The 14,246-nt window shown below is 42.0% G+C and overlaps 1 protein-coding gene across 2 annotated transcripts; it reads right to left on the reverse strand.

The window, feature by feature from the left end:
* Window positions 1–724: 724 nt before the first annotated feature.
* ALKBH1 (alkB homolog 1, histone H2A dioxygenase) lies at window positions 725–14,227 on the reverse strand. Of its 2 annotated transcripts, none has more exons than XM_042870532.1 (6): window positions 14,096–14,227; window positions 11,378–11,486; window positions 7,607–7,769; window positions 4,006–4,096; window positions 2,696–2,889; window positions 725–2,159 (listed from the first exon to the last, which is right to left on the reverse strand). In XM_042870532.1, the coding sequence occupies exons 1-6, from the start codon at window positions 14,225–14,227 to the stop codon at window positions 1,736–1,738; spliced, it is 1,113 nt and encodes a 370-aa protein (XP_042726466.1). In that variant the 3' UTR covers window positions 725–1,735. The 2 variants fall into 2 exon arrangements, with proteins under 2 accessions (XP_042726466.1, XP_042726476.1); XM_042870542.1 differs by lacking the exon at window positions 14,096–14,227 and adding an exon at window positions 13,220–13,798.
* Window positions 14,228–14,246: the final 19 nt, after the last annotated feature.

Raw genomic sequence — 14,246 nt, forward strand, 5'->3', positions numbered from 1 at the left:
CACCATATCTGATTTTTTTGTTCACTAAATTAATGGAACTCATTGCAGTATTGTATGCAGAATTAGCTGTACAGATGCTGTATAATCAATGAATATAAAGATGTTAAAATTATGAAATAGACAAGAGAGGCAAAGCAGGTTATAATAACAAAAAGAGAATAGATAGAAAGCCTACCCACGTCCTGGGCTCGCTGCAAAACTCCAGAGAAGGGATCTCCAGAAGAGATCCTTCCCTACTGGCAGTCAGCTCTTAAATGGGTCTAGGAGAGGTGCAGCCAGGCTCCACCCCTTCCGGCAGCACAGCTGAATTGCCTTCACCTGTGCTCTGTGGCTGACTCATTGCTCACTTCAGTTGATCAATCAGAGGTTCAGGCCATGATTCAGCAGTTCCCATACAGATGGGCACACAAATATTCACCTGCAGTGAATTAAGCAAATCAAACACACTCCTGTGAGGAAAAGATGCCATATATACACTAAATTGGACTTTGATACCGCAAGCTGTGCCACTCAGGAACTATCTGACAAGCCCAAAAGAACTCTTAAGCAAAGTGGCCCTGCAGAAATACGCGTAGGGCTTCTCTGCCAGAGCTGGCAGATGGCAGAGCAATACATCTAAGAGATGCCTGGAGGAAACAGTACAAGGGATGCAGCAACAGCATGAACAATACATTGAAATAACTAACAGGGAGAAAAAGAAAAGAAAAAAGAAAAAAGCCCCAAACTGATAAAGATCTTTAATTTAAAAACGGAGTAAGTTTATTCATTGGAAAGTGCAACAAAATACCCTAGGGATAGAGCATTCCACTACAACAATTAAAATTGCATTAAAAAAATCGATAGGAAGGTCTGAGTCTTAAAGAGAACAAAAGTCAGTACTTTTCTTTGTTTCAGTATATCTTTGTGCAGAGATACTGATAATTTTCTTTTTTATGTACTCAGTCTACAACTTCATTGCTTTTACTTGGAGGACATTCTGTAACTTACAGATACTAGCTTGAGGCTGCAGGACCCTGATCTGCAGGCACTTAGAGGAGGCAGATGTGAAAGAATGGGGGTATAGGACATACTCAACTGGTATTCTAATGCTGCCCCATGTCATTTCCCTTTAAAAGCTGAGGTATGCAAGAAGTCCAGATCCACTCAAAATCATTTTCTGCTGCAGCTGGGGGGGCTGCAAGCAAGCAGAAGGAGAGCACAAGGCTAGAACAAGCTTACCATGTGTTGCTCAAGGGAGCTGCTAGTTTCTGATCACTGAACCAGTTTTTGCAGTAGAAGTAATTCACTTGGAAATGCTGCAGGTAGGTTTCATAGCAACCTACTCTCCCTCACATTTGTTAACGCACTCCAGCTGAGCTTTACTAGCCTGATTGGCTTCTTTAATAAATAGCAACGGTATCATTTGCTAGCACTTTCTGCCCAATTATTTGAAAATATTTTACAAACATAACTGAACCAAGCTTACAGTTCTGGCATACAGATCAGAAAGCTGCAGAGAATACATCATAAAGGGAACCAAGTACAATAAATGCCCACAGCAAAGTTCATCTTCTGAGTCCTAGTCCTAAATTTATCCTTCTTTCTTGTTTTATTTCTTCATCCCAGACCCCAACCTCTTCCTTATAGCAGCAAGGACTGCTTTATTCTACAGCTGTTTCTGAATGCCTGTATAGACAAAGACTTCTGGTACAACTGAGGTTGTCCATTCAGTCCACGTTAGCACAATCTTTGGGTCTCAGCTGTCCATATTTGGTTTATGTCTCTTGGCTCTGCTGTTCTCCTGATGGTGACTGTCTTCCGAGGGTACCCAACTCTCTGTGTTTGTCGCAGACTCCTCTGGAAATTTCTGACCCTCAGCCAACACCTGTCGAATAGTCATGTTGATACGGGAAGACTGCAAGTACTTGGCACAGACTTGCCAATCCTCATCAGAGCTGTGCTCAATGACAGAGCCAACAGGAAGGTCTGTAGAAAGTGCCTGGTCGAGGCACAAAGGCAAAGCTGTCCCTTCAGGGTTGGGAAGGACACGGGGGACAGCATGGTACAGCAGACGGCTGAAGCCAGACATCACCATGATATCTCCACTGTGCATGAACATTGCTGTTGGGGCCTCTTCCCGCTTCAGGCCCCCAAGTAAAAATATGGAAGATTGTCCAAAACTAAAAATGGTGTGAGGATAGAGAGAGAAAACAAATTGAGGTAGAGAAAATTGTATGTACAATAGGAAAATATTAGCAGCAACTGCATTTCTTTAGAAAACAACAACAAAAACAAACTAAACCAAAAATGCCAATGGACTCCTTGTTAGAACACAGAGAACATGGAAAACAGACCAAGAGGACTAGTTTACTTTAGACACAGTGTGAGCAGTTGCTCTGCCCAGTTTTGGTGTTCTGCTGAGGTATTTCATGCTTGTTGCTTAGTACCCAAATTGCCACTCTGCTGCTTTAAAACATAACCGTGCCCTGTACTGACAGCAATTCCACTGAGATGCCACATCCATACTATTCAAGCAGTCTTCAAGCAACCTATGTCCGTGAGCTACAGCTTCCCAAAATTCAGGTCTTTGGAGAATAACTATATGCTCAATTAACTAAGCGCATCATACTAACTTCCTATAACCATATATGATTGTGGTAAAAACAAATAAATAAGTAAATCCACCATGCCTTCAGTAACACTCAAATGGACTCACCTGAATGATAAAAGGGGACGAGAATGGTCTAGTTCAGACTCATCTACATGAATTCCCAGGGAAGAATCAAAGTGATAATAGTTCAAGATCCCTGCTTGGGCTTGGAAACCCCGGAATCCACAGGCTGCAGCCACTTGTTCTGACAAGAATGCAAGGTCTGAGGGGAAAGGAGTGTGATGATTTGCTGAGTACTTCTGGAGGAAGGAAAGTGAAAAAAAACAAAACAAAAACACAAAAAGAGCAAACCTAGAACATCAGAACAGCAAATGCAACCGGAAATAAACAATGAATCATATCTCAGAAATCTGGCAAGTCATAAAGAAGGACTACAACATAGGTATGACAAAAGAAGTTTTCCTCAAATCATTTAATGCTAGGCCTATGCTGAACTTGCTTGAATTAACAGTCTTTCATTTTAATCATGGAGTTGAACATTATAATTGAAGTTGATATATGAACATCGTGAGGATTTACCTAGGTCATTCAGTCACCACCTAATTCTGCTAATTGAGAGTTCTGTATCTTACCAACAGAGCTCATCTCAGAGCTCTTAAACAAACATCTTTGCTCCTTTGAAGGATAAGACAAACCCACTTCTCCCTCTCTTCCTCAAGTGATTTTGACTGACAAGAGTGAAAGGGAGTAATCAAGTTTTCTTAAGGCCTCAAAATAATATGCTGATCTGATAAATATAAGGCTGCAAACTGATTTGCTTAAGTGTCTGTAATACACTGATAGACTATACATAAGCACTCTGCTATCCTGTCTCAGCCTCTATCTTACTCAATCTGCTGAACAAGTTTATCTGTCTCCATTACTGAGGAGCTCCAGAATAGCTGTTAGTTGGTGAGACTGTACTATACTGGTTCAGGTTGTAAGTTCAAAGTCGCATCTTAAGCAGACTTTTCCTGCTCTCATCCCTCCACTGAGGAGCAGCATTTCTCAGAAGTACCTGTCTTCGAACACGAAGGTCAATCTTGCTCTAAGTGCTTTTGATATATTCCCTTTTAGAAAGGTAAAAATGCTCACTTATGCTGAAATGGAGTCACAGGTCTACAGCCAAGCACATGCTACTGTGTTACCTTTTGAAGCAAAGAAGGCAGCAATGGGCTTTTGCTGTCAAATCCTCCACAGTGAATCCAAAAAGGTGAAAATGTTCTTAGGAGCACGGTGTTACAGCCCTTCCTCCAGACTGTTGTGTAGGATCCTATGAACCTTACTAAATTTTATTCCATAATACCCTCTTTCTGTCTGCAATCCTGAGCACTTAGATTGAAGAAAAGAAATGGAAAGGAATTAAATTGCAATACCTTGGTATCCCAATTGTAATGGTAACCAAGGGTCACCCAGCGCAACTTCTCCAGTAAGCTTCTGGGCTCACATTTACTGGAACCTTTCCTTCTGCAGAGACAAAATTGAAAGAAACAGGATACATGCTAATTTCTGAGAGATTTCATGATACTATAGTATGCAGTAATGAGAATCACTCATCCATGTCAGCCTGTTAAAACTATCAGTGCTAAACTTTTATATTCATTTTCCTTTTATGCCACTGTTCATTGTTGAATTTTCTGTTTCTGAACTGCATTTCAGAACAAAAAATTCAGTTCATTCAAGCTGCACCAGTTGTGGACTCTACTGCCAATTGCTGCTGTATTTGTACTCTGATGCCTAAGCTGGGATATCATACAGAGAAAACACAGTGAACTGGCACACACTTATAAGTCAGAATTAAGCATGTACTATTTGTGCAGCTGGAAAAGAATCTGTAAAGATCTAAAACGTATAAACACAAGAATGAAATATTTCAGGCACTTAATGGAGAATTACAAGAGAAATGTGTTAGCTGACAGTGTAGTATATGAAGCTGTAAAACACTCTCCTAAGCAAAAGGCCATTAGTTCTGCTGCTCGGTACTTTTACAAGAAGCCCTTAGGATGAATTAGCTCTGTAAGGTGACTTCAGATATGAATATATGCATCTTGTAATGTCAAGGAATTTAGACTATGGGTGTTTTCTATCCAGGATGTCACAGAGGACCAAAAGTACACTCGTTTTTTTTTTTTTTTTGAGGAAAGAGCAGCATAATGCATACAGAACTGTTTTCCTCAAGTGACAACCCTAATGCAGTGACCTGTAACCTCACAACTATTTTCCCTTCGTACCTGAAGATGTGGAAGGCAGGAAGAGACCTCAGGGATGGGCTTCTACTATGGCTTAAAGAAAAGTCCTCACAAAGTTACACCAAAGAGTCCTACTGTAGTGAATCAAACAGAAGCATGCTAGTGACAAATACAAAAAAAGAAGGTAGACATATCTCCTAGTCCACTTACACCAGAAATTTCAGTTTCTTTTCTCATGCTTAGTCGTGAGATATGGTAAAGAAAGAAAGGAAAGGAGGAGACAGAATTGAACAGTAGCGCCAGATGGTCGGCTCTCATTTACAGCCTCATTAGTTCAGCAAGACATGATCTTTACAAAACTGAATTAATGGTATCTGTGCTGCCATGGTCAAGTGTCAGCCAAGCATGTGCATTCAGCATGCGTTTCTACTGGATACACAGCTTGTTTCTGCCCTTCCCTTTATTGATCTTTAGTATTAGTAGCTTGTAAGCTAAGCTGGGAACAGGAAATAAGGCCAGTTTCTTTACCTGTAGTGATTTTTTCACAGCTCACTGAATCTTGAAAGAAAGTCATCTTTCCAGTTTCCTTTTTTGTCACAGGGTAATAGCAACTGTAATTGCCATAATGCAGCAATACAGTACGCATCAAATACATGTTGCTTGGAACAGTTTATGGAGCCTACCAACAAGTAACAACATTTAGAAAATTAAGAGGCCACAAGTCATTCCTCTGCATCTTCCAAACAGTAAATTAATGTTCATAGTTAAACATTTTTTCACCTGCCTTCTGAAAATGCCCTTCATCTTCTTTAGTTAATGTTCACACAGAAGCAGGAACAATAGCTCAGAAGGTCCGGATTCCCAGAATTTATTATTTTGCATATGATTTCATAGGTGACTGATTAGAAGGGGAAAGACTGGGGTGTTATGTTTTTGGAAACAGTGAGTTCCTAAGCTTGTAGCAGAGGTGCTCCTGCAAGAAGACACTGAGAAGTTCAGGCTAAGCTATGTTAGAAAGAGAGCAAGACTGAAGAGTATGAGGGGAGATGCTCTGAAGCATTCTCTTTTTTCTTTACTTGCTGATAAATGATTCCATCCATAAAATCCTCCGAACTGTTTTCTCACATATGCAGGCATATGTATCCCTCGCAAGGACATGCGTCCTCTACACTTTAAGTCCTCCACTTTGCAGAGAGAGCACAGCGTACATTCCTAGGAACTGTATGGACTCTCCCTACCTTATGATTCCTGCAAACAGCAGATATGTTATGATCCAAGCACACTTAGGTATCTATCTGATGGAAGATTAAAAAGCCTTGAAGAAGAAGATGGAAAGATAAAAAGCTGTGGCAACAGACCTCCCTCTAGCTAAGCATGCTTTTTCTCCACTCTCTGAAAAGTTCTCACTCCTAATTACCAGACAAGTTTGTTAGTTTGATCTGCTTCCTGCTAGGTAAAGCATAGATACAGCAGCTTGCAGATGTAAAGAGCAAGCCGAATGCTTAATACAACGTGGTGTTCCTGCCAGCCATTGCTCTTCCAAATGTTCTTTTCAACTGAACTAGATTCAGCTGCAAATTAACCTCTGTTCTGATCATTCCAAGTGTGCAGGAGGTACTGCTGGGAAAGGTCTGTCAAGCTGGAATAGTACCCAACCTTTTTCAGCTGTAGGGCACAGTCCACAGTGCTTTCAAAGAATATTTTTTTCATATGTGATGGAAGAAAAAAAAAAAAAAAAAAAAGCATTTGAACTTCTGTAACAAATTCCAACTGAGCCTGGAAGACTCAAGTGCAGTCTAACTTCTGTCTCAGGTATGAATATTTAGAAGTTCAAACTTTGCTTTGGCAAATCCATTTCTTCTGGATGTTAAGAATTTTATTTTATTTTATTTTTTGTTTTAAGAAAAATCTCAGCACATCCATTTTCCTAACGGGCTGTAGCAAAAGATGAGAGCTGCAGGGAAATCTGGTCACTCCAGCACATGACACAGCCTTATCAAAAATAAGCAATTAAATCAACAATGACAAATAATGATTGTATACTGTAAACAGCATCTAACTTCCTTTTATTTTTACAAGTATTATTTTTTAAAAAAGCTTAGATTTTAACGTTTCCTGTTTGAATTTAAAACTTGGACAAATTCTCCATTAATCTCCAAATTGGGTAGAAGAAAGGCAGCTTTGTCTGCTACAGAACTCTGATCCTGTGGGGATCTTTCAGAGTAAACAAGATTGACATTAAAATGGCACACATTTAATTGCCGTCTCAGACTGGATGAAGGAAAAAATCTGAAAATCAAAACATGGAAACTGGTCAATTTGAGTGCATATACAAAAAGGTGAACGTACAGCTTTTCAATTACAGCATAGTAGATCCAGCAGCTGACTGGAAAGAAGAGCTTAGCAGGCACAGCATGTTTGGAAAGGATCCATTTTGCCTCAAGAAAAACTGAGGTTTAAGGAGCCCTCATGGTTCCACTTGTAGTTGAGCTTTGCAAGCTTCTGAGCACCACGACATCAGCCAGGGTTGCTGTTTTACCCTAGACTGACAGATTTGGCATAATTTGCTACTAGAAAATCATATTGTTAATGTAAAAGAAGAGACTTAACAAGGATGCACATCATACAAAGATACATCTTTAACTTGGCATGTCTGATATGATCTGTATACTGCCAGCACGTACTCAGTCTTTTTCAGCCTCCTTTCCTTGCCATTTTTAATTCAGCCTTCTCAGAGCTGAGCACTTCTGGCTCTATTAGTTTTGACTAAAGGTTGTTTGGGACTCACCTCAGCTTTTCCTTGCTTTGCCCCCACAGATCAGCGGTCTTCTCAGGAGCCATATGCAGGTCCAGGTTGCAGACATTGGGTTTCTGGGTGTATAACTTGAGACACTGTTTCACCCAGTGACGCTGGCAGCCCGGAAGGAAAGGGTTTTGTATGAAAATAAACCCTGACCAGGAAGAAGAAGGTAGAGGGGATGGGTGAGAAAGTATGGTTAGGCATATCCCTATTTTTAATAAAATCACAGCAAAGGAGAAGGGTTGGAGGTACTGAAAGAACACCTTAGGAATCTATTAAGAGGTCCGAAAGGTTAAGACCTACTGTTCTTTCAAAACAAAAAACGTATCCCTGTAAGTTAGAAGGCATGGAGGGCACTCAAAGGCAACAACGTATCTGTGTAAAGCATACAGACTGCAGGTAGATAAAGGGGAAAGAACTCTGAAAGCCAGCTGCTTTGGAGTAAATTTGATACTGAAATGCTTCAGCAGAATTCTTCTCTTTAACCCTTTAGTTACAGTTTTTATAACTATTACAGCTGTCGTGATGGTTAATTTATAGTCTTCAAAATGACCCTGTTACTGTCTCAGAATCACAGAATGGTCTGGGTTGAAAAGGACCACAATGATCATGGAGTTTCAACCCCCCTGCTATGTGCAGGGCCGCTAACCACTGGACCAGGCTGCCCAGAGCCACATCCAGCCTGGCCTCGAATGCCTCCAGGGATGGGGCATCCACAGACTCCTTGGGCAACCTGTTGATTATGTTCACTTTTTTCCATTATCCACACAAGGATAAGAGCTGAACTCAACAGGCAGATGTTTAAAACATCATAGTTAAAACAGAGTCCCATTTTTCCTCTTTCCCTACGTTTCTTGCACTGTAGTCTTGTTAACCAAGCGCTTCAATCTCTCTTCCCCAGCTGTAGAGCACAGCTCAACTAAGTACCTTGGGTACCTCTACTTCACAAAGATCCCCATGCATCATCCCAAAAGCCAAGTGCTTCCTCTTTTACACGGCCCAGCACAGAACCAGAAACTGCTCCTACTGACATCTTAAAGATTATAACCATACTAAGCTTGGAAACCTGTACGCAGCACCATTTGTAGCTTTTCCCCATCCCCCCATTCCTGAATCTGGGAAAGGATAATAAAGCACAATAATAAACCTCCACACAAAAAGAAATTTTGCAAGGCTTTCGGTATGCAGCTTTCAAGTTTCATTTCTGCATACAAAGTTGTGCTGTATCAGCATTCTGTATTCATGATGCTGACACATTTTTGAATTTTGTTGGGGGGGGGTGTTTTTACTTTTGTTTTTTAAATAAGGGAATTACGTTTCAGAACTCATTAATTAAGTCTCAGAATTCATTCTGTCTTCTTATTGCTACTTCATTGCTCCTTCATTGTCATGAACTGCAGAGAGCAGTCCACAGGACAAAGTTCTTAGAATATAAACTGTTTTCTCCTTTGCTTTGTGCTTATTTCCAAACACGTGTGGTTATATCAATCTTTACACTTTTGTATGCTATTACTCAAATTGAATGAAAATCAAACTGCATTCCAGCTACGTTGCTGTCGTCTATTAATTAATAATGACAGCACAATATATCAACAAAATGAAGTAAATAAGTAGCTAATGAGCACAGTGATTTAGCCAAGCATTTCAGGCAGCTTTCAAGCAATAGCCCAAACAAGAGGGTTAGCACAGATGTATCTGTGGATCTGTTTGGTCCGTATCTTAACAGAAAGGAGTCCTTGCCATAAGATATGCCATTGTTAGGCATGTCTTATATTTAAGGATATATAAGGATACAAGCATATTAGGATTCTTTACTGGATTTTTTCCCCAACACCCCAGGGGTGTTTCCTTCCAAGACAAGATTGACAGCACTGATGAATGAGAGTGCTGAGAAGATGCTATTAATCTGTATCATACTTATTTTGAGAACCAAGGCTTTCTTTCAAAAACTGCCAATTCAGTAAAACTCACCAACACATTCACATACAAAGAAAGATAAGGATACAGCAGGAACGAAGGAAAAGGAGGTTTCAAGGTTTTGCCCTATTCTGTCTTTTTGAACTTGCAGTCATATCGAGGCAAACAGACAAAAATAGATGAAAAAGGAAGAAGGAAGTCTAGGTTTCTCAGCAGGATACAAACTTGCCTTGTGGCCTTTATAAAGCGGTAATAAAAGCATGGAAAAATCTTCCTGCCAGCATATCTCACAGACCTCAGAAAATTAAATTAAGTGGTTAGAAAAAGAGCCTTCAGTATAGTCATAAGACACCGTCATTCATTTCATTCTATTCCCTGCACCTTCAGTCTACAGGTAGCTTCCTTACAGGTCTGATTACAACAAGTTTCTTTGCCAGAAACATTAAATTTACTTTCTGTTGGCCTGTGTACAGAACAGAGTAATAACTTTGCCCTTTCTGTCAACAGCTTTTGATGTGCAGTTTTAAAACATTTTACTACCTATATGAATTACACTGTACTAGGGATGTATTGCCTCCAGGTGCTAATGAAGGAATTGAAGCCCGGAGGGCTAATTACACACAGAACTGAGAGCAAGAATCCAAGCATCAAAGGCAACATTTTTGGCCTTGAAAGAGCCCAAGTGAAATAAGCAAAAGAGGAATTCCTTGGGGATCTGTATAATAATAAAATCTGCCTTGAAGACACAAATGCGGTTTTTGTACTGCAGCAGAATCCTGCAGCACACTGAGTATGAAGGTCTCCAGCCTCAATCTTGGTAAGACAAGCAGGTGTCAATGAGAACAACCTATCATAAAGGCAGTTTGTCTAGGAGGACAAATTGAGCCTGAGTCAGTAGTGCACCCTTGTGGCAATTAAGGCTGATTGCACGTTGGCCTATATGACTAAAAGCTACTTAAAGAGGGACTGTGAAGAACGGAGCCAGACTCTTCTCCAGGGTGCACAGCAAGATTATGGGAAGCAAGTTACAAATCACAGCAATGCAGATTGTGATTAGATAAAAGGTGAAAAAAAGAAATCACAATGAGAACAGCTGAGCACTGGATCAAGTGCACAGAAAGTAATCTCTGTCCGTGGAGGTTTGCAGAACTCACCCAAACCAAGCTCCCAGCAACCTGATCTAACTCTCAAACTGGCCCTGCTTTAAAGCAGAGAGGACGGACCAGAGATCTCCAAAAGTCCCACCCAACCTGACATCTTTCTGTATCTCTAATAAGTGACCTGAAGATCTAGTATCAATTTCAGTTTATTTAAACAATGAACCTAACAAAATTATTCTGTACCTTACATAGGACAAGAGGTCAGTATTCACTTCCCGTACACCAGTAAACAGGGGCCATGCTTCAGGCCTGAAGTGGCTGTATTTCAGTCACTTATCTAATGTTTATGATATATGTTGAGGAGGAACTGATGCTGCATAAGTATAACATTTCTATCAAAGGCTTTGGCAATGTGGATTCTTTCCCACAAGGGATGGTCTGTTTGGTTAAGATACCATGAAACTACTGGTTCTTCTGTTCTAACCTCCATGTATCACTGCATCTCATCCTTTAACTGATGTGTTTGTCCTCCTGCACTTAAAAAAAAAACAAAAAACAAAAAACAAAACAGCAAACCAACAAGAAGAAAAAAAAAACCCAACAAATCAACATCACAAACATTAAATTATGCTGAGGTAAACCTAAGTAGATTTTTCAGATGGGGGAAGAAAGATAAAATGGAGGATGCCTGAATCAGAAACAACAATGTTGCAATTATTTTTCTTGAAATCAGAGCACCTACCTGGGTACCCATTGAGGCCATAGGCTTTCCACCGGCTGACTGGTTGCAGTCCTGCCCTGCAGGCATCTTGGTCACTGACTGAAGAAACACTGAGCTGTGATCTGAACACCTGGTAAAAGAAAGCAGATCTGTTAAATGGAGGAAAAAGAAGCAATAGACACAAAACTCATTCAAAAACAGCACCTGTAGAGTGCTACCATACTCCATTCAAATAAAGGGAACCTTGTGAAAACAAGGGAACTGTTGTCTGAACAACTGCAACCAGAACAGGACACACAGAGCTGCAAAAGAGCTAGTATCTACAGATCTTACAAGACTTAGGAATTGGGAGAGACAGCCTTCATTCATAAAGAACAATTTGTATTAAGAAAAAGATCTGCACTGTTTATCCATTTCCACATTACAGCTCAATCTGTAAAAACCATTTTGCTGAATATCAGTCTCCATGAGAGAGCAATACGTAGTCCTCGTAACACTTTACATCTTCAAAGCATTTTCCAATCACAGTTACTGCTCGGAATTCATAGGATAAATGACTGTTCTCATCTGTAATTACAAGAGAAAAGGGATAGTGATGAAGTTGCCGAAACAGTCTGATGTAAAGGACTGCAGAAACCCTATAAATGCTGAATACCACATTGTTACCACTAGGGTAAGGAGCTCAGGGGTCAGCAGGATGTATTTTTTCAGTGTAGTACACTGGATTGCAATAATACCTGTTTCAACTGTAATAAGCCCACATTGTTTCTGAAAGAAACATATCCACCTCATTCTCACTGCTTTCCTTAGGACTGGGAACTTTCCCAGGGAGGACATAGTAGAGGTACACTGGCTTTGTTGCAGCTCAATTACCCAGTCCTGTTCTCTGTACAGCTGTGCAGAAATACAGCTTTATGTTAGGAATTGGGGAAATAAGCAGGGGGAGGTAGACAAGACTTCATTTTGTACCAGTTTAAAGCATACATGAAATTAAAGCCCAAGTGTGAGCGCTCCCAAATGAGGTACAAATCAGTTGCTACAGGCTGAGAAAACAACTCTAAACCAGTACTGAGGGGCAGTTTCTGGCAACATACTCAGTTTTACCAACTTCTCAATTCTGCCAAAAGCAGCTCTGTAACTGCCAGCCTTGAAGAGCTTTATTCTGAGTCTTGTCTGCAGAACACACCCAAGAGGGAAACTGCTTTGACTGAGCCTTTACTGTTTTTCCATCTTCTCCAACTGCTTACACACCGGCTGCTGCCAGGGCTTCCCAAGAACAAGATCTGCTCCTACACTGAAAGATTGTATGTGCTGAACTAGTAAAATATGCCTTGTAGCAAAGCAGCTGGGGATGTCACACTTCACTGGAAATCTCCATCACTTGAAGCACTCTTCAGAGAGAAAAAGAACAGTATCTAGGCCAATCTGGCTGGCCTGCAGTCCTTCTTCAAGGGAAAAACTATATGCTATTAACCTGGGGGGAAGAGGAATCAAAGATACTTTCACAAAAAAGCTGTCAGCTAATCCCAGAAGGTAAGAGGCACAAGAGAACGACACAGAGAGAGGACAGATGCTTGTGATGCTTTCGAGGACTGTAAACTTCCCAGAAGGGCTGTAACGCCAGAATCCTTTGATAAAGTATTGCTGCAAGCTCAGGAAAGGCTGAAATATTAACAACTACTCTATTCAATGCTAGTGCCTGAACAATTTCCTATAGGTCAAGTTTTGTGTCCAGTTAACAATATCAAAACTATTGTCTGAAAAGACAGAGAAGTACGTATTATAATACAACAATAAAAATAAAAGGCTAAGTATTGGGAATATGAAAAACTAGGTCAGGTTTCATTTTAGCTATACGCCCACCTTTATTATTTGCATAGTCTCATAGGGAATCCAAATTTTAATACTTCTTCAGGAGAGATCTGTTACCCTTTTATTAGGTGACAAAATAGGAGATGAGCTCCAAGGACCGCTTTCCACAACGCTTCACCCACATGGTGAAACTACTGAACCACACAGGTACAGCTTTCAGAGGCTCTCCCAATCACGGCTAAACCACGTGTTTGTTGAGACAACAGGAAAAGGAACCTCGCTGAGGGGAGGGCTGCCCCAGTTCCAGCCACGTGTTCCTCGGGTGGCAGAAACACAGCCTGGCCCTTTTCTGGCTCTCCACGTTTTTCCAGGCCCAAGATATCTGGCAGGCCCAGAAAACAGCGACAGCCTGTTTGGTTCTCTCAAGTAACACACACTTCTGGTGGAGGCTTTGGAGACCACACTGCCGCGCTGAAATTTAGCTAGCAGCAGCAATAAGCAGGCATAAGCAGAAAGAGTATCTCTGCAGAGAGGATTTCTGTTACTGTGGCAGCTTCGGGGATACGCCCGCGAACACCAGCATCCCTCACAGCCCCCGGTCCCGTGGAGGAGCTCTGCACAGCGGCACCACCCCCAGCCGTGACACCCGACACGAGGCGCTCCGCCGAGGCGGTGCCCGGGCCCGGGCCGCTCCGCGCCTCACCGTGGCAGGCGCTGCCGCCCATCGTGTAGGGCTCTGTGGGCACTGCCCTTCGTAAGGCGCCCACCTCCGGCCCCGTAAGGCCCTTCGGCGCCGCGACGACGCGGGAAAGGCTCAGGGACAGAGCCCAGATCCTCCCGCGGGTGGAGGAAGGCCGGCGCGGCCCCGCCGTGCCACCCAGCTGCCCCCGGCCCCACACTATGAGGGCGGCGACGGCGCGCCGTTACCTGCCCCCCCGGCGCGGAGAAATCCACCACCCCCCGCAGGTCCGCCGCGTCGCGCTGCCGGTAGAAGCGAAAGAGCCGGCGAAAAGCGTCCTCCCCGCCCTCCCGGCCCAGCGCCGCCGCCCCCGCCGCCATTTTGGTTGCGCCGCCGCTG

This window comes from Lagopus leucura, unplaced genomic scaffold, assembly GCF_019238085.1.
Source record: "Lagopus leucura isolate 7727_CA_CO unplaced genomic scaffold, USGS_WTPT01 Super-Scaffold_1, whole genome shotgun sequence".
NCBI lineage: Eukaryota > Metazoa > Chordata > Aves > Galliformes > Phasianidae > Lagopus > Lagopus leucura.

Excerpts from the sequence above, each read along its gene's own strand:
- ALKBH1 (XM_042870532.1), bottom strand. The coding sequence starts at position 14,227 with ATGGCGGCGGGGGCGGCGGCGCTGGGCCGGGAGGGCGGGGAGGACGCT. Across the intron at positions 11,487-14,095 it reads TCTCCGCGCCGGGGGGGCAG|GTGTTCAGATCACAGCTCAG; the intron begins GTAACGGCGCGC and ends TTCTTTTACCAG. Across the intron at positions 2,160-2,695 it reads CGTCCCCTTTTATCATTCAG|TTTTGGACAATCTTCCATAT; the intron begins GTGAGTCCATTT and ends CACCATTTTTAG.